Source organism: Cyprinodon tularosa, unplaced genomic scaffold (assembly GCF_016077235.1).
Source record: "Cyprinodon tularosa strain WSP-4 unplaced genomic scaffold, ASM1607723v1 ctg16, whole genome shotgun sequence".
NCBI classification, from domain to species: domain Eukaryota; kingdom Metazoa; phylum Chordata; class Actinopteri; order Cyprinodontiformes; family Cyprinodontidae; genus Cyprinodon; species Cyprinodon tularosa.
Window position 1 is genome coordinate 2051690 of NW_024038437.1, and position 20008 is coordinate 2071697.

At 37.9% G+C, this 20008-nt stretch overlaps 1 protein-coding gene across 2 annotated transcripts in view; it reads left to right on the plus strand.

The window, feature by feature from the left end:
* Positions 1-20008, plus strand: part of LOC119780396 (protein kinase C-binding protein NELL2-like) — a 142532-nt gene that overhangs the window by 66909 nt on the left and 55615 nt on the right. For both annotated transcript variants that reach the window (XM_038280430.1, XM_038280431.1), the window contains exon 13: positions 3748-3873. In XM_038280430.1, coding sequence (XP_038136358.1) covers positions 3748-3873 — 126 coding nt within the window. The remainder of the gene's footprint in view (positions 1-3747; positions 3874-20008) is intronic.

Below are 20008 nucleotides of genomic sequence, written 5' to 3' on the forward strand. Positions count from 1 at the left end.
TGATCTTCTACTTTCTGTCTGAAATTGTAACATTTTTGTTTATGCAAAATGCTCTAAACCAACTGTCCATAATATGAAACATGTTAGGCAGCATTATTTTGTGGGGGGATTTTTTTTTTTTACAAAGATCTCTAATAAGGAATATCTCCCGGAAAAGTCAGAACTCTGATTTTCTGTTTCACTCTTTTTTTAGTTATTTACCATCAGACAGACACTTTTCACCTCCTCACAATGACTCTGTCCATCACAATCTCATTCATTCACTTCTCTCCCGTCTTTGTTAAACCTCTCCATGTTTGTTTCCTAACGAGACATAGACTCACCTGCCAAGCTGTCAACCATTTACTCTCCTTCAGGTTTTCTTTCCAATCTCTTTACATCCCATTTTTTAAAAGCTTGTGACAGTTTTAATTAACCCCTCATTCATAAAGTGAAGGACACATGTACTTCAATGGTTCGCTGGCAATTGTTTGCCTGCATCACTTATCAACGAGTCTCCTGAATAGCTGAAGGCAGTGAGTATTGACGGCGCCGTGAATGGGGACGTGAATGCCGCAGTTGTTGGCAGGTGTCGGGCTCTTAGCTCACAGGGCGGTGGGTGGTTCTCTACCCAAGGACATGGAAGCAGAGTGAATGCCAATGCAAATCAATTGAAATTCAGTTTCGAGAGCTCTTCATGAAAGCATCTGGCACCGAACGTACTCAGGGGTGAATGTCCTCTTGTGCTCTCGGAGTCACTGAATACAGTGAATGAATAATAAACTGCTAACGTCAAGGACTGTGGAAAGCGTCTCGCAGAAAAGTCGCCGCGTTTGACCCGAGCTATGAATTAGGGCATGACCTCTGAGGGAAATCATGTGTTTATTCAGTATGACCTGTTTTCACATGGCATTGCAATTGATTGCATCACATTATCGAGATTGTTTTATTTACCCTGGCGGCGTTATTTGTCTTCTGTGATAAGGTTTGGCATACAGTTCAAGAACCAAGAATAGCTGTTGCTAAGGAACATGGATCCAAATATAAAATCTTGATTGGGGAAGAAAAAAAATATGGGAAATCTAATAAAAGACATTCTTCAATCTGGGCTAATCAGGTTTTAATAACTATAGAGCAGAGAAGTGCTTATGTAAGTCTGTTACATATGCAGCACTGAGATAGAAGTGGGTTATATGAAGTCGGTTTGGTGACAGGTAACATAAATCTATCAAGCAATGCCAATGAAACCCTGTTCTGTACAGATTGATTGTATCTATAACTGTCTGAAAAAAGATAAAGTATGCATTTAAACTTTTCTAATTAAGGATTATTTTGCAGGAGAATGTCCACCCATCAGTGAACTTGGGTTACACAGCAGGACAAATGATCTAAATTACACCAGCAAGTCCAACTCTGAAGGGCTGCAAAAAATGTAGTTGTGATGTTCAAGGTTTGAAATTAAATCCCATTTAGATGCTGTGGTTTGACCTTAAACAGACCATTTATGGTGGTACGTCCAATAATGTGGCTGATATAAAACAACTGTGGGCCAGAATTCCTCCATGGGGTTATCTTATCATTCATCCTCTCAATTTTATTCTTTTTCATTTGCATACGGAGGATGTCTATCAGATCTAATATAAATCCGAACGTTGGTTGTTCTGGAAACCTTTAATCTGAGCAGATGATCTGGGGCGTATTTTTGTCCTTTTTGCTCAAGGGCTGTTCTTGAACAACCCTGTTCTGTGAATGGTGTATCTCTGGGGTTCCAAAGTCCAGTCTTCAGGAGTTACGATCCTCATTAGCAGGCCTCTGCTGAGCTGAATGACATACTGAGGGAATTTAACCATTAGATTCATTGAAAGATAGATTGATTTAAGAAGTTATAGAATAGCAGCTTCCGAGGACTGGATTTGGCACCACAGGTTAAAAGCAAGATATCAATGTGACCTGCTAGAGGGTTGTTATAATCTGGCAAACTAAAGAGGAGAAATCTTAAAATTTCCAGAAATCAAACTATAAGATAACATAGTTGGTGTCAGTATGAACATTAGATATCTTGTTCATTTCAATACTGAGGACCTAACTGATAATGTTAACATTAGTAGCCAGTTTTGTATGTTGTATGCTCTGGCCAATGTTCTCACGTGTACATTTAGACTGTGTCCGAATATTTGCCCTAACCCCTAAATCCCTTTATCACTATATACAGCAGGGACTATATGGTGGACTTTATAGCGAAATCATTTAACTGACCATTCGGACAGATGATCACTGCTTTTCTCTCCTGGTTGGTCACATAACTCTGCCCTCCCCGCACGGCGCCTGCGCCATCTTTATTTGTTGCCACTGTTGGGTAGCGACAGTGGCAACAAATAAATTGTCATAGCAAGCCACTATGACTATAAATCCCATGGCACATTGTAAGGAGAGCTCTCCTTGCAAAGCATTCTGGGATATATCTGCTCTTGGTGCATTGTGGGAAATTTCGAGCCCACTACTTTTTCCACTAGACATTAGGACACTCATCTAAAATGGCGTAACCACTATATAGTGCCCTATATAACCACTAGTAACCACTATATAGTGCCCTATATAGTGGTTTGGGCGGACATTCGGACACAGCCTTAGTTTGTGCTCAGATGAGGTAAAAAGAACAAGGATACTGCATGGCAGTTTATACTGCAGTCAGACTACAAAAAGCTAATGAATAAAAAAAAACTATAATATATATAGTATATTGACTATATATTTAGTAAATATATTGAGTACTCCTAAAAAGACTAAGATGGGCCAGTGTGAGTGACATTTATGTGACAGTATGAGTCAGCATTTAAAGAGAAGAGGTTAATGAGAAACCCCATGCATAGCTCTATATACTTTTGAAATGAGTGTAAAATAATTTCCTTATTAAACTATGATCAAGATGTACACTGAATTTCAGAACTTACAGTTTCTGAAAACATTTTTTTGTGAGACCTATGCTGATGACAATCAAATGTAGCCCTTATATTTTCATCACTTACTGAGAGAGTTCATTTCTACAGTAAGTTTATAGGGAGATAAACATATAAGCAGATAAACTGCATCTCTGGTAATTGATATAACCCTCTGCTGTTGTTGGTGGACATTACTTCTGTTTTTGTAGCTTTTTGATTACTGGTTCTATTTCCAATTACTGCAAAATATCACTTTTAGGGAACATGTCTTTGCCTTTACCAGGTTTAAATGTTTAGGCTTGCAGCACTATAATTCCTGTTTCCTGGCATCTATTTACAGCATAAAACTAAAATATGCTAAAAGCTAGATGACACGCTCATCGACCAGGAGAGAAGCTGCTTCTGCATGTCAAGGGCTTCTCTTGTAACAGATTGAAAATTAGGTGGTGTGACTTTAAGTGCTCAGCGCTCGCATCTCACAGCCCATCTACGGGTCGACCTCTGTCTTCAATTAATGAAGATAAATGTTCATCTTTTATTGGCTTTGCGGGAAGCTTTAGAAAACTTGGGTGGAAAGACACATCTGTATTTAGCCAAGCTTAAAATAAATAATATATAACCGATACTATGTCTGTAAGGGTGTTTTAAATGTGAGTCCTTTATGCTGACTGTTTTGACATTTACATCAAAGCTTCATTCATTGGAATGACAACATGGAAAATCGCTGTTTGTTCATTTTAATTAGTGTAGTATTGATTTTTTAATAAGGCTCACGTTACAGTACACTTCACATCGCTGTTAACTTTATCCTTCTCTCTCCTCACTTTAGATATCGATGAATGTGCTGAAGGGAAACACTACTGCAGAGAGAACACCATGTGTGTTAACACCCCAGGTTCCTTCATGTGCATCTGCCACACAGGCTACATCAGGATCGATGACTACTCCTGCACAGGTGAGCTCCTCCTCTCGCCTTCTGACAGACTGAAATCAGAATAAGTTGGCTCTGCTTTTAGCTGACTTTTCCTTTTTTCAATCATTATACACCAGCAAGTTGTTTTGAGACAGTTTAACCTTGATCGGTTCTGACCGTTGTGCAGCAGGCCAAATAAGGAATGCTAGGATATTTTTAGATTTATTCCTTAAAAGATTCAAAGGTGAATAAAAATTCCAAATATTGCTTTTAAATAGTTGCGTTACCCATTAGTTGGTACTCTAAATTACTTTCATAGATGAAAATAAAAATCAGAGGGAAATTCTTATCTATGATTTGATGCATAGATAAGGTAACCTTGTATTTTTTTTTTATTTCAATTTGATTCTAAACCAATGCAGCACATTCTTTCACTTCATGTTTCCAGTCCTCACAGGAGGAATTTGGAAAGGTCCATTTCAGAAGCATTTCTATATTTCACTTCAAGCAGTACTTACTAAAACTATGTTTCTTATTTTTCTACATACATTTTCTTTTCCTTTTTCCTGTAGCCATGTTATTTTGTTCAAGACTTTCAAAAGACTTCTCTCTAGTTGCTGAGAATAGCCACAATTTGGCCTTGAGCAACAAAGCTTAATCAAATCCAGGCCTCTTTGTACAGGAAAAACCATCTTCACTTTCAGACCTGGTACATTCATTCTTTGAGTGTTGACACACCGAGAGAAAATCACTAAGAACCTGAACCAAGGGGTCACGAGAGGAGGCGGCAAAACCCATTTGTTGCTCATCTATGATGAAAGCAGTGATAATTTCAAAAGCAAGCTCAGTCAAACGGTCTTTTTAGATTGTCCTAATAATTTACACTCATTTGTTTAGTGGTTATCTTGTAAATGAGCAAAGTTTTTTCAAAAGGCTTTTGCTGCATGGATATTTTACTTTGTTATACAGAAAACAACTAGACCAATGCATCATGTATGCTTTTAAGAGTTAAAGACTAACTCTGCCCCAGCAAAACCTGGAAGTAAAGACTACATATTTGGAGAAAAAACATTTAGAGTTGCAAGAACAAAATGTAAAGTGTGTCGCATTAACTAATGATATAAAAAAGAGGCAGATGTGTGTGAAATTTTTAATGGGTTCATTTCAAGTTTTAGGACCTTATGTTAAAAGACCCACTTTGAACATTATTGTTTAATAATGTCATGTACTGCAATAATTAATTAGGTGCCTTTGGAAGATAAACAGGCTGTTGGCAGTACAGATCTCCTACTGTACACAAATAAAAGCATGAGGTGCTTTTTCCTGATGTTGATCCTTTGTCTTTCCATTCCTACTTAATGCAGTTCCCACCAAAAAGCTGAGAATTAGTTTCTTTTGACCAAAGCACATTAGTTGTAGCTCAAGTTTCTCTTGAATTAAACAACCTTATAGCTATGGAGGTGGGACAGAAAACTTATGCATTTCTAGTATCATTTCTAAAACAAGTACCTAAATTTAAACAGCCTCTTATTATATCCATAAAGTCTTGATAAATACATGGTGTTTTCTTCCTCTTCGCTCTGAGATGGCAAGATAATTATGGATTGTTATCCAGCTTAGTGACCACAGACTTAAAGAAAAGCCTCTGTATCACGCCATATTTATACCAAAGAAAACTGTAGGTCATGGATTACTAACTAGAAGTTACTCACATAAATGTTATCTAGTTAATTATAAAACGAGGGCGTCTTTCTTTGTCTTTATCTATCTAAATATTATTTTTAACAGTTATAAAATCTGTGATTTTGATGCAAATTATTGTTTCCTAACATGGTAAGTAGATGATAATAAATGAGACAGACATCTTTAAGGAGATAGTAAAACAATGTAAATTCAGCATTACATAAAATGTACTGTTTTACTTGAATTTAATTGAAAAGTCATGTAAAAACTTATATATACCCATCTTAATCATCAATGGTACATTTTTCTGTTTAATAATCAAAACCCTCTTAAAAATGCTGAGAGGATTTTTTGAAGGTTGTCTACTTTTCTGTTTGTATAGTAATCAGCCTCAGTTTTTTCAGGTAAATACCCCATTACCATCACCCTAAGGTTTAGCTGATTCTCTATCAGATTCAAGGTAGGACTTTAGTTAGGTTACTTTAAAATTATAATTTTACTTCCAGTCAGAAGAAGCATGTTGGTCCAATCAAAGTGGGAGACAATAAAAAAATTGAGTGATTTCTCAAGAGCAATACTTAAGATGAGAGGCAACAAAAGCACAGGGAAATGCACAGTTAGAACCATATCAAGACTGTATACAGAACACTGAATGATTTAAATGATCATATATCAACAGTAATGATAATTGTAATTTACCACTTGAAAAAGAAAACCCAGTTGAAGCCATGATTGTTAACTTCTAAATAACAATTGGAAAATTTCCAGTTAAATATTTCAGTCAAAACAGATTGGACACTATTTGCTTTTCTGTTGTTGCTTTCTTTCTTTCTGTATTTGCTGCTAATGGTAAGTAGCCTGTACTTACTGTATATAGCGCTTTTTCAAGTCAGGATAGTTCACCACAGAGCTTTATGCTACGTTCAATCATTCACTCACACACTAAAGGTGGCAAGCTACATTATAGCCACAGCTGCCCTGGGGCTCACTGACATAAGTTTGGCTGCTGTACACCACGCCACCATTAGGAGGCATTGCTGGGGAAGTGTCTTGCTTAAGGACTCTACAACACTGAAAGCCAGAGCTGGGGTTTGAACCAACGACCCTTCAGTTATACCTGACATCATTGTTGCCACATTGATAACACACTGTTTTCTGTGGCTTCCTCTAGGCCAGGGTTGGCAAGGGAGTCCAATCTGAACATGATGACTAGATGATATCAATCGAGTCTGGTGTGCTATTTTTTGGTTGGAAAGAAAAACCTGCAGCCACATGGCCCTTTCTGGAACCTTGACACCTGTGCTCTAGGCCATTATAGTGCCAGGCAAAGTTTCAAATGTAGCTCTTAGATAAATTCAGAAAATAAAATCGAATAAACCTCATAGATGTATAATGGTCCTTAAGGACTTCTCTATGACTAATTTCTTTTTATAGCAAATACAGCAAACAAGTTAGCTTGCTTTCTTTCACATTTCTTTTAAGTAGATATTTTAGGTCAATATTACAATTTGTTAACTACCTAAAATACCTTTAATACATTTCTACTTAGTTACAGTAAAGTGGGGCAGGTAGATTAAGCTGCAATTTCATTTTGCCTGTGTAATAAAATGATGTGATAATCAAAGTATTATAATATATGAATAATATCAACAGGCATCCAATCAGTTATTGATTGATTGATTGATTGATTGATTGACTTTGTTGACCTTACAGTAGAGAGAAATTTACTCATTATATCAGCTCAAATAGTCAAAAAAAGAAGAGGAAGGTGCCAAAGGAAGAAAAGGCGCATGGGATATATACAGTATACAATGCATCCACATATGTAGTTAATCTGATTAATCTTAAAAATCATTTTCTTATTTATACACACACACACACACACACACACACACACACACACACACACACACACACACACACACACACACACACACACACACACACACACTGTACGTACATATATATATATATATATTTCTCCGCCCATTTGGTTTTATTCTTTATGCTATATTAAGGATTATACACATTTATGCTTATGAGGACTTTACTATTTTGTTATTTGTTCTATCCAGTTTGAATTATTTAAATAAAGCCAATTCAAGACACGTCATTTCTAGGCACAATTCCAGTCAAATCATGCCAGATTGGTTAAATGTTTTCTGTCTAAGGTTAACCAGCTGATTGCAGTCATTAACTTTGCAGAATTTGCTTCTCTTGAAAATGTACCGACAGTGGAGAGTCGCTTTGCATTATTTCATTGACTCTGCAGCAATCCCGCATGCTGACCATTAAGGCAGCAGTAGTGAAGAGGAAAAAATCCCTTATTTAAGAGACATCCAGCAGAACCAGGCTCAGTATGAACAGTCATTTGCCAAGACTGGCTGGGGGTACATGAAGACAGAAGCAGACATACAAAAGGACCATAGAAGCACTGATACATAAATACTTTCCACGTTGGATAAAATAACATTAAACTAAAATGCTATTATTAGTAAGTAGTTCTAGATTATTTAGTAATAATACTAGTTCTGTAAGGTTCTCGTGTGTCTTTTGCTCTGTTGTTGCTAGTTTAATTGTTAGCGAAACCAACATACATAATATTGAACTACATTATACATCTGCAGCAGGTGTCATATGGTCATTAATTTCAAATAGGCATTTACATTATATTCAAGCTCTGTCTTTAATAGATCTTATATTACTAAGGCAGCCACAAAATCTCAGTGCATGCCTCTAATTTTAGCTGTTTGTAGAACAGATCAAATCATAAATAATTGAACTTGATTGATCTCACATTGGAGAAATTGACCTCTTCATTTAACCCATGCTCAGAGACCCAGAGTTTTGGTCTGTGGGAGTGGGGCTTGAACCTAGAACCTCAGGATTCCAAACTCTAACCACTAGGCCGCTACTCCTTCAGGGACATTACTCGTTTTCCTAGATAAATACTAGAATTCCTTTTTTGCTTGCTAATATTCTTATTAATTTATTTCAAATTCATATTAATTAATTTAAAAGGCATGTTTCCCAAATGATTTATTTGAGGGACAGCCTAGTGTGAAACTGTGGCACTTTCTGGACCTATCTGATAAGCGTATGGTTATTAACTGATAGCTCAGCATTTAGCCTCGTAAAGCTGTTGAAGCTAAGCTGATGTTGTCAGAGATTTATCGTTAGTCATTTTATAGCTGTATATAAAATCAGCTGTTCTTCGGAGAAGACTCTTACATAATTCTACACTATCAGAATTTTAAATAGGTTGTTTTTTGTAATCCACGAAATTCCAAGTTCAATTAGAGTCAAATCTGTAAAACCAAACTGTCTGAGTCAGCGTCCTTTGGATGATGTTATCTCCCCTTCTTTTGACAAGAACGTCACAATGTCACTTCCTGCGGGTGTGCAGCCCTACTTGCTCCCGTGCAGCTGTTTGCAACTTGTGAAACACAATGCTGAGTAGCTCCCTGTGTGAGTCATCTCTGAGGAGGGTGGCAACATGCTGCGTTTCCTCAGTGCCTGTAATTAAAGCAGCAATTTACACCAATGCAGTCTAACTCAGTGGAAGCGTAGCAAGGGAACCTGCTGCTGCCTGTGCTCAGTACTGGATGATTTAGGCCTGCAGAACTTCCCGCAGTGCCTTTGGAGTTTGAATTAAAGCTGCTAAACTAGACAAAACAACAAAAACAGCAGTGAAAAGAAGAAAACAATTTCCTAGTTTATGGGTCCTCCTTTCAGGGATTTCTCCCCTTAAATTTCAGTGGAATACAGAGCATAATGAAAAACTTTGAAATGCAAAAATTACTTTAAGAAATACAACTTTAACTGCTGTGTATTGTTCTTCTGAGTTATTTACAGAGCAAATCTTCTTTGTTTGCACAAATTTTTCCTATAATAACTTCAGGCAGGCAATGTGCCTTATGTCATTTCACTCACCTTGTTTTCTCAGTTTTTTTCTATTTTTTTTTAGCTTTGGGCAAGGTTTATTGTTCTACTCATTTGTCTTTCCTCCGCTGTGTGCTTTCTCTCGAAATTCACAATGAAGATTAATTCACCCAGAACCCAGAGGATTAAACTGTGTCACTACATTTTATATATTTTCCCATTAAAGACGCCTTCACCAGACTGCAGTGAAACACACAGCGACGTGCCTCTTTATAAAAGTCATTTTTTGTGATTAAAGCGAGGTTTTTGTGAAAAGTTGATGTAATTACTTTCCTTCTCCCTGCTTCGGTTAAATTGTTGCTGTAATGTTCCAGCTGGGTTATTGAACCGAGCTCTCCCACTGCCACAGTACTGCATATGTCTTCTAAGAAGATATTAGAGTGATGAATTATAGCAAAATTAAAATGAATATAATGACAAAATACATTGAATTTCAGTATTTGAATTGTTGTCCGACTTTCCAAACAGAAAACATATTTTAAAGGGACTTGAGTCAATGCTTTAAAAAGAACTGTTTTGCTGCAGCAATGGCTGTCACTCTCTTTATAACTGTGCATCAAATAGTTGTCTTGAGAGATAATTTTGTTCCTACTTTTTTTTGCATAACTCAGCTCAGTTAGATTCATTGGATGATATCTGTGAACTTCTACATTTCAATTGTTGCCAGAGATTTCAAACTAAGTGTCATGACATTGAATATTCTAGCATTTGAATCTCATGCTCTAACTAAACCTGTATCACTGTAGCAGTGGTTGCGTGGTTAGGACTCTATCCCAAACTGTTTTTGGACCATGTTTGCTATGTCCTGCTTGATGGCAAACTCCAAACATGGGCCAAATCATCACCATTACCACCTATATCAACAGCTTCTTCAAAGAGTTAGAATGTAACTTGATTGGTTCTGTGATTAATGCAACCCTCTTCCTGTTTAAGTGGATGGCAGTAAATCAGTTAGTCTACAGTATATCTGGGCCGTAATCTTTCAATTGTTAGATGATGAATTGAGCATTACTGATGTTGCTGGTGAAATCAATTTACAACAAATTGCACAGTGAAAAATATGCAGTGTCAAAGTACATTAACTCTTTTAGAGTTGTTACAACAACAACAAGAATAAGATATACACTATGTAGAGAGTTAATTTAACACTAATTGTGAGTGGCACCAAATGCACTTGGATTGGTAAAGTGTTTGTGAAGCCTTAACTGAACAGCTGTGTTAATGCAGAGATTCGGTGGTGCACAGAAAGATTTTTGAAAGATTTAGATTTCTTGAGGTAAATAGTTGTCTTAGACTTTATTTAAGGGTATCAAATTAAAGCTGCATTTAAAACACGTAAGATAAAGTTGCATTGACATTACACTAGACTTCATGGTTATATGGCAAAATGTGGAAAGATTGAAGTGTGTAGAGTTTGGATAAAGAATCAAGATGTTGGATCATCAAAGGTAGCATTTTAAAAGCTGTTTTATTATATATGTGCTTCAAAAGATCTCATCAATCTCACAAATAAAATGTTTATATTCTTAGATTCGCAAACTATTACAGATCAATTTGAAGGGTAAATAATTGTTCATTTTGATGTCATAGTTTACAGAAAGTCATGCAGTAAGTACATGATATTTAAAAGTATATCATAGACTCAGAAAATGAACATTAAAGACAAGTTATCATATTTACTGATATAACCATGCAAAGAGTCCAGAACAGAACAAGCTTTAACAAGATACTGTCTTCAGAACTACTGCAGATAATATGACAAACTGACCTGTGTATATATGTTGTATATTTCTACTCTTTTTCATGTTCCTATTATTTCCTAATGTGATTTTTTTAATGGTTTGTTCATAATGTAATGTAATCTCTTTATATGGGGACCCCAGGAAGATTAGTGGCCATTTATTTGGCAGCTAATTAGGATCCTAATAAAACTAAACTAAACTAAACTGAAAATAGCAAAAGAACCAAAGATCCATCTATAAGGCATCGTCCCTAAATATTTCAAATATTGATTAAGTAAAAAAAAAAAGTAAGACATAATGGAACAAACATTTTTGAAAAGGACAATAAACCAAAAGTTCTTCACTTGTTGACCAGCATCTAGAAAAATTATAAAAGTTTCTGCATTTTCAACACTACATGTTTAATGAATTGGTCCCTACCGTCAACATCGCTGTGCTTTAACTAATACAAACCTTTATGCAGAGTGTGGCTTCGCCACTGTATTCCTGCTGCTACTAATTTACACCAGAAATAGAAGCGAGTTGTAGCAATAAAACATCTGCTTGTGTTTGAAGAGCCCAGTGGGAACGTTGATTCCTCTAATTTGCCCACAGATGAAATATTACAGCAAAAGGAAACATTAACCCCCCTCTCCTCCAGAAGCTATTGACACTCCACATTCGCATGATTTGCAAAGGCCTTTTATCATCTGCAATGACCTTCGTCAATTAACAAACAGCCGACTCTGCAGAAACAGCAGGTCCAGTATTGACAGCCGTTTCTCCACGTGTGTTAAAGGGTAGCATGTGGACTGGTCTCCCAAGTAAAGAGGATTAAGTTGACCCCAGTTCATTTCATGGCTGAATGTTTGTGCGCACAGTGGTTTTAAAGGGTTGATCTGCAGATTTAAGCTTAGGGGAAACTGCATGGAGTCCTGGTTTTCTTTTTTGCTTAGCCTATCGGGAGTCTGCAGGCTAAGACAGAAGTACATATTTTACATCCAGGCCACCTACAGGGAGAAGCAGGTGGTGGCTGCAAGTCACAGCTGGTGCTTGACTAAAATGTGTAACTTTGCACTTGTTAAAGTTTTTTTTTTATATATTTATATAATTATTCCCTGGCTACAGGTGTATAAAATGAAGCACCTGGACATGGAGACTGTTCATACAAACATTTGTGAAAGAATGAGACGCTCTTGAGTGTGGTCATGTGAGAGAATGCCAGCTGTCCAACATCTCGTTTGGTAAAGTTTTATCCCTTCTAAATATTCCACTCCTAACTGTCAGTGGTTTTATAAGGAAATTTAAGCAGCTGAGAATGAAAACAAGTCAGTCACAAGGTGGTGGTGGGCCACATTAAATTGACGGAGTGGGGTGAGGCAGATGGTGGACAGAGGTCACCAACTTTCTTTAGAGTCAGTTAAATAAAAGTCGCAAAAATCGATTTGCATGCATCACCAAGTGCAATGGATAGCCTCAGACGCAATAGTGTACAATCCTCTGCCACTGGATCTAGAACAGTTGAGACTGATTTTTCTGATATTGAATCATGCCTCTCCATCTTACAATCTGATGGACGAGTGTGTGGGTTTAGTGGCATCCAGGAGAAAGTTACTTGTCTGACTGTATTACGTATGTCAGTGGAGGGGGTTATTAGGTTTCAGGAACAAAGCTTGCTTCCAGAGAAAGGAATTCTGAATTCTTCAGCATAGCGGAGATTTCTACTCTCCCAACTTTGTGGGAACAGTTTGGAAATGGCCCTTACCTAGTGCTCATTGATTCACAACACAAGGTCCATAAGGAAATTGATCACAGTGTTTGGTCTAGATGAGGCTGGCCAACCTGTACAGACAGCTGACCTCAACCTGACAAAACACCGTTATTATGAATTATATCAGATGCTGAGAGCCAGGCCTTCTTGTCTGATATCAATCTATGAACTCATAAATGTGCTTCTGGTGGAATGGTTAAAAAACCTCATAAACACTCCTAGAGCTTAATGAAAGCCATCTTAACAGGTGAATCTGTTAAAGCTTCAACATCCTATTGAACTATATAGATCAGAAATGGGATGGCAATATATATACATCAAACATCTATCTATCTCTCTCTCTCTCTCTCTCTCTCAATATATATATATATATATATATATATATATATATATATATATATATATATATATATATATATAGCTTTTGGAATTGTTGGCAAAATTGGTGATATTCCCAACTTTTTATGCTCCTTTTATCAACTACAACCTAATCATTAAAGTTGAAGGTCAGTATACCTCCTCTTTTACCCCTTTTCCCCTTTTCTTCGTCTTCCCTTTCCCATAAATGCTAGAGGTGCTCATCGCTGTGTGAGATTAGCAGTAAATCCATGAAAGGTAGCGGACTGCTTGTGCTCTCTGTCGGAATGTTATTACAGTAGACTGTCCTCGGGATTGTGTGTGTGCTCTTGTTCTTCGGTACTGTGCATTCTTCTGCTGTGTGTCCATGTTCTAATCCTCTGATAGCCAGACCTTAGCCCCTCAGGCTAAGTAACTGAGGGAGGGCTGGGTGGAGGACAGGGGACAGAAGGAAGAACAGGCCAGAGGTGAAGCAGGAAGGGAGGTTGTCAACAGCAGAGATTAGAAAAGATGAATTTTCGTCTGACACCTTAAAGGGAAGCTGTAGATGAACAATTTATGCCTATTGCTTCTTTTTACATTTTAGTGAAGATTAGTTTCATACATACCAACAAATGTCCTGTTGTACACTTTACATACAGGATTGATCAATGTCCCGCTTTGTAAAATCTTAATCCAAACTTTATCAAAAACAAAAATACTTCCTGTACAATACATTCATATTGGCAGAAATGTATCCAATTACGTTAAAAAAAATGTTATAGCACATTTCAAATTATCATTCAAATTTCCTTATAGTAAAAATTATAATATGAGTAAATACTAAAAGTTGTTTTCAAATTAGGATGTAATTTGTGTAGAGCAGGGGTCACCAACATGGTGCCCGCAGGCACCAAGGGGCCCTCAAGGTTATCTGAAAATAGAACTCGCTTGTGGGCTAAGATTGAAATTTTATTTTAATCTGTTGCTCTTCTTTTTTTAATCATTTATAGAGCATTTCAAAATGACAATGTCTAAAATAATATTAGTAATTAAAAGAAACAATAAAAAGATGTTTATAATGTACAACGTTTAGGTAAACACTGACCCTTGCAGTTCAAAGTCAGTATTGGTAACCCTTCCTATGACGCAGTACCCTTGAAGTGGCCCTCAGCCTTAAAAAGGTTGGTGACCCCGGTATAGAATTTATTGGGATTAGCCACTTTTTTTTAATTTTATTTTGTTATTGTAACAGAATGCTGGCCTAATTACTAACATAAAATAGGCGGATTAATCTGCCTGCTTCACAAGATGTCCCACTCTAAATCAATTTATGTAATAAATGACAAAAACATTCAATAGCCTCTATCACTCCAGACAGGGTGTCAAAACCCATTTCTAAACCTGCAACTGCTGTAATAGATATTATTTCCAAATATAGAAAAATATAATGGTGGGCTGTGTGCAAACATCTGCCCTAACTCCTCAATCACTACTGTATGTTACAGAAGCGGATTAGGGCCAGTGGAAAAAAAAAAAAAAGTTAACTGATTTTTAAATTTTATTTCAGTTTAGTATGGAAAAAATCTCAGAATTTTGACTTTTTTCTCAGAATTCTGACTTTAATCTCAGAATTCTGACTGAATTCTGACAATAAAAAAGTCAAAATTCTGAGATTAAAGTCAGAATTCTGAGAAAAAAGTCAGAATTCTGCAAAACAAAAAACAAACAATCTGCAAAACAAACTTTGTTTTTATTCTCACTGTGGTTGGTGCAGCTTGTAGTTATCCCCTCAATAAGTACTTTGGATTTAGTTTATTAAGTTTTTCACACCATTGTCTAGCATACATTGAAAATACTGGTAACATTTTACCTTGAAACAAAGCAACTTCTTGTTAAGTTGTAAGTAGCAGACTGTGCATGTATGAGATGTAAGGAATGGGAGGCGGGGCTAGATCTGTGTTTTCCTTCTTCTTGGTGTGGAGTGATGAGCGCGGGAGCGCATGTTGGAAACTGTTAATGGCGACCATTAAAGTGTGGATATTAACGTCAACAGTGTGATTATTGAGCCAACATTGGTAGCAGAGGATGGCCGCTGCTGGAAATTACAAAGTTCCCCCACCGTTCGACGAGAAGACGTCTTACGAAAGTTGGAAAAATGAAATTGAAATCTGGAGACTTGTTACCGACTTGGACAAAAAGAAGCAGGCCCTGGCGGTTACCCTGTCGCTATCAGGAAGAGCGAGAGAAAGCGCGCTGGAAATCGCTGCGGAACATCTCAACGTCGATACAGGAATGAGTGTTCTTTTAGACAAGTTGGATTCAGTGTTTTTAAAAGAAGAAAAAGATCGACAGTACGAAGCTTACACGGAGTTTGACCGGATCGACAGACGCGGCGACACGTCCATGATGGATTACATTATCGAATTTGAACGACGGTACAACAAGTTACGTAAGTTCAAAATGGAACTACCGGATGCAGTGTTAGCATTCAAGCTATTAGACACCGCGGGGCTAAACGTTAAAGACAAACAGCTAGCTCTTACCGCCTGTTCCACTGTAACTTTTGACAACATGAAATCGGCTTTGAAAAGAATCTTCGGTGATAATGTTTATCCTCCACAAGAGGGCGATTCAGCCTTTTTCACCAAATACACAGGCAAGCGTGAACGGAGTTCAAACTCAGAGCAAAGCTCAAGAACAGCTGCAGGGACTAATCCACTCGACAAATACGGGAGAAGAACTAAATGTGCAATATGTCAGAGCACTTTTCACTGGGCAAAAGACTGCCCCAATAAAAGAGAACATGTGAAGCTAACAAATGTTGAGGGATCAAAAGACAACGTTGAGGAATGTAATATTACTCTGTTTTCAGACGAATCCACATCTGACACACAGATCTTCATGGTAGAAGCTTTGGGATCTGCTGTGATTGACACTGCCTGTACAAGAACTGTGTGTGGTGAAAAATGGCTTGCAGATTATGTAAGTGGATTGCCTCAGAGAGAATTAATGAAGATTAAAGATGAAAAAAGTGCAAGACCTTTCCGGTTTGGGGATGGAAAACTGGTGCAATCCACAAGAAAGGTGACTATTCCTGCAACAATAGGAAAAACTAAATGCAACATTGAGACAGAAGTAGTTCCAGCAGATATACCGATGCTTTTGAGCAAAACATCACTGAAGAGAGCGAGTGCTGTTTTAGACATTGCTCAAGACAAAGCAATGATGTTTGACCAACCTGTAAAACTTGAACTGACATCTTCTGGACATTATTGTGTAAATTTAAGAAAGGAAAGGATCAATAATGAAAGCCAGTTTAAACAAAGTGAGACACCAAATGATGAAGATGAAATTCTCATTGTGACAGAAAACATGACAACAAAAGAAAAAAAAACAGTACTGCTAAAGCTACATAAACAATTTGGACATGCCTCAGTTGACAGACTACAAAAGCTCTTATCTTGCTCAGGCAACACCGATGATGAAAGCATTACAATCCTGAAGGAAATTGTAAAAAACTGTGAAATATGCATCCGGTACAGTAGAGCAAAACCTAAACCTGCAGTGGGTTTACCCATGGCTTCAACGTATAATGAAACTGTAGCGATGGACTTACATGAGCTTGAGCCAGGTTTGTGGTATCTACATGCCATCGACCATTTTACAAGATTCAGTGCAGGGAGCATCATCACCACAAAAAAACCCAAAGAGATAGTGAAGCACTTTATTCACTGCTGGATAAGCGTTCATGGCCCACCACGCAGATTATTCACTGACAATGGAGGTGAATTTAACAACGAAGAAATAAGAGACATGGCTGAACATTTTAACATTGAGGTTAAAGCCACTGCTGGATACAGTCCATGGAGCAACGGCCTACTGGAAAGACACAATCAGATTCTCACTGAAATGCTACTCAAGGTAAAGAGAGACAACAAATGTGACTGGAAAATGGCTCTGGACTGGGCTTTGATGGCAAAAAACAGCATGCACAATGTACATGGCTACAGTCCATATCAACTTGTTTTTGGTCAAAACCCAAACCTGCCTTCAGTTCTAATTGATAAACCTCCAGCATTGGAAACTGATGTCAACACATGGATGGGTCATCACACTGCAACACTGCATGGCATGAGAAAAGCCTTTGCTGAGGCTGAATGTTCTGAGAGGATCCGAAGAGCCCTCCGAAAACAGCTGCGACCCACAGATGACAAATATGAAACAGGAGACAAAGTCTATTATAAACGTACAGACTGTCAGGAGTGGAAAGGGCCAGGTGTGGTTATTGGCCAAGATGGTGTAGTAATATTCGTCAGGCATGGTGGAACGTATGTCAGAGTACACCAGTCTAGGCTGAGAAAAATGAATGAGACACAAGAGAAACTAGGGGAAAGCGAAAGCAAAAATCCATTTAAAACGGATGACCACCTTTCAAAGACACCAGCAGCGGTACTTGATGAAGAACATGACTTTGAAAGTGAACATGAGGAGGAGATGGCACCAACAAGCAATGAATCACTTGGTGTTGCAGAAAACAGTGAATCCTCCTGTGATCCAGTACAACCTGAAGGGGATGGTCTTCCACTGACAAACACAACTGTAAGTGAAGGAATAAAACTAAAAGCTGGACAAGGAATTAAATTCACAGACAAAGAAACAGGTCAAAAATATGCTGGAAAAATAACAAGCCGTGCAGGGAAAGCCAGTGGGAAACACAAAAACTGGTACAACTTAGAATATACTGAGCCAGAGGAAATTGCTGGATCTACAGGATCCATTGATATGGGACAAGTAAGCAACCTCGAAGTGGTTGAAAATGTCAAGACCAATACTTACAACAGAGATGAAATATTAGTAGTGAACGAGGATATCTTCTCACACGCTAAACAAACTGAACTTGAGAACTGGAAAAGAAACAATGTATATGTGGAGGAAAAAGATGAAGGTCAGAAATGCATATCAACGAGGTGGGTGTGCACACTCAAGAAAACACAAGTAGACATAGTACCCAAAGCAAGACTGGTTGCAAGAGGCTTTGAAGAAATTAACATTCAAGAACTTCCTAAGGATTCACCCACTTGTTCCTCTGAATCTCTAAAGATGGTTATAGCTGTTATATGCCAAAATAAATGGAAGCTGAACTCTATGGACATCAAAGCAGCCTTTTTGCAAGGTAAAGATTTAACACGGGATGTGTATCTCCGTCCGCCTCAAGAGGCAGAGAGTGAAGGAATCGTATGGAAATTAAATAAATGTGTCTATGGCTTGGCAGATGCTTCCTTGTTCTGGTACAACAAGGTGAAAGAAACCATGCAGAAGCTGGGAGGAACTGTGTCAAAAGTTGATCCAGCTGTCTTCTACTGGCAAGATGATTTCTGTAAGGTGACAGGAGTTCTTGCATGCCATGTAGATGACTTTGTATGGGGTGGTTCAGACATGTTTTCTTCAGCTATTATCCCCCAACTGAAAACTGCTTTTCAAGTTGGAAGAGAAGAACATAACAGCTTCAACTACATTGGAATGGAGGTTCATTCTCTGCAGAATGAAATCAGAGTACAACAGCGTGCATACATTAAAAACCTACAGCCCATTCCTATGGATCCCATCAGAGCACCACAGCGGGAGGCTCCATTAACAGACACAGAAATGGACATGTTAAAATCCAAGATTGGACAGATTCTGTGGGTAGCAAGACAGAGCAGACCTGACATCATGTGTGACATATCTATCTTGGCGTCAAACACAAAACATGGTACAATTCAAACATTACACTCTACAAACAAACTGATCAGAAAACTTAAATCTGAGGAAGTTACCCTTAGATTCCAATGCTTGGGAGACAGCAAATACCACAAGCTAGTGGTGTTCAGCGATTCCTCAATGGGAAATCTCTCAGATGGAGGGACACAAGGAGGACATTTTGTCATGCTGATGGGAGAAGATGGAAAATTTTCACCCATATGCTGGCAATCCAGACGGATTAGGAGAGTGGTACGTAGCACGTTAGCTGGAGAGACTTTAGCACTAGCAGATGGAATTGATAGTGCTGTCTTTCTTGCTACACTCTATTCAGAGCTCATGGTTGGTGATGGCACGCGCAACATCTTACCCATTACCTGTGTAACGGACAACCATTCCCTCCTTGATGCTGTCAAATCCACAAAATGTGTAACTGAAAAGAGACTCCGGCTTGAGATCAGCAGCATCAAAGAACTTATGGGTTCTGGGACAATCCAGGAAATCATATGGACACCTACCAAAGACCAACTTGCCAACTGCCTAACAAAAGTGGGGGCGTCTGCCCTTGGACTGCTGAGAGCCCTAAGTGAAGGGAAATGGCAACTTAAAGATTAAAACAAACAAAAAGACTATTGTTCCTTACATAAGTTAAGTTCAAGTAAATGGAGTTAAAATAAATAAAGTGACTATTGTTCCTTACATAAGTTAAGTTCAAGTAAATGGAGTTAAAACAAGTAAAGTTAGAATGCTAAAATTTCTTTAGCCTGTTATTTGTTCTTTAAAGAAAGAGGGGAGATTGTTAAGTTGTAAGTAGCAGACTGTGCATGTATGAGATGTAAGGAATGGGAGGCGGGGCTAGATCTGTGTTTTCCTTCTTCTTGGTGTGGAGTGATGAGCGCGGGAGCGCATGTTGGAAACTGTTAATGGCGACCATTAAAGTGTGGATATTAACGTCAACAGTGTGATTATTGAGCCAACACTT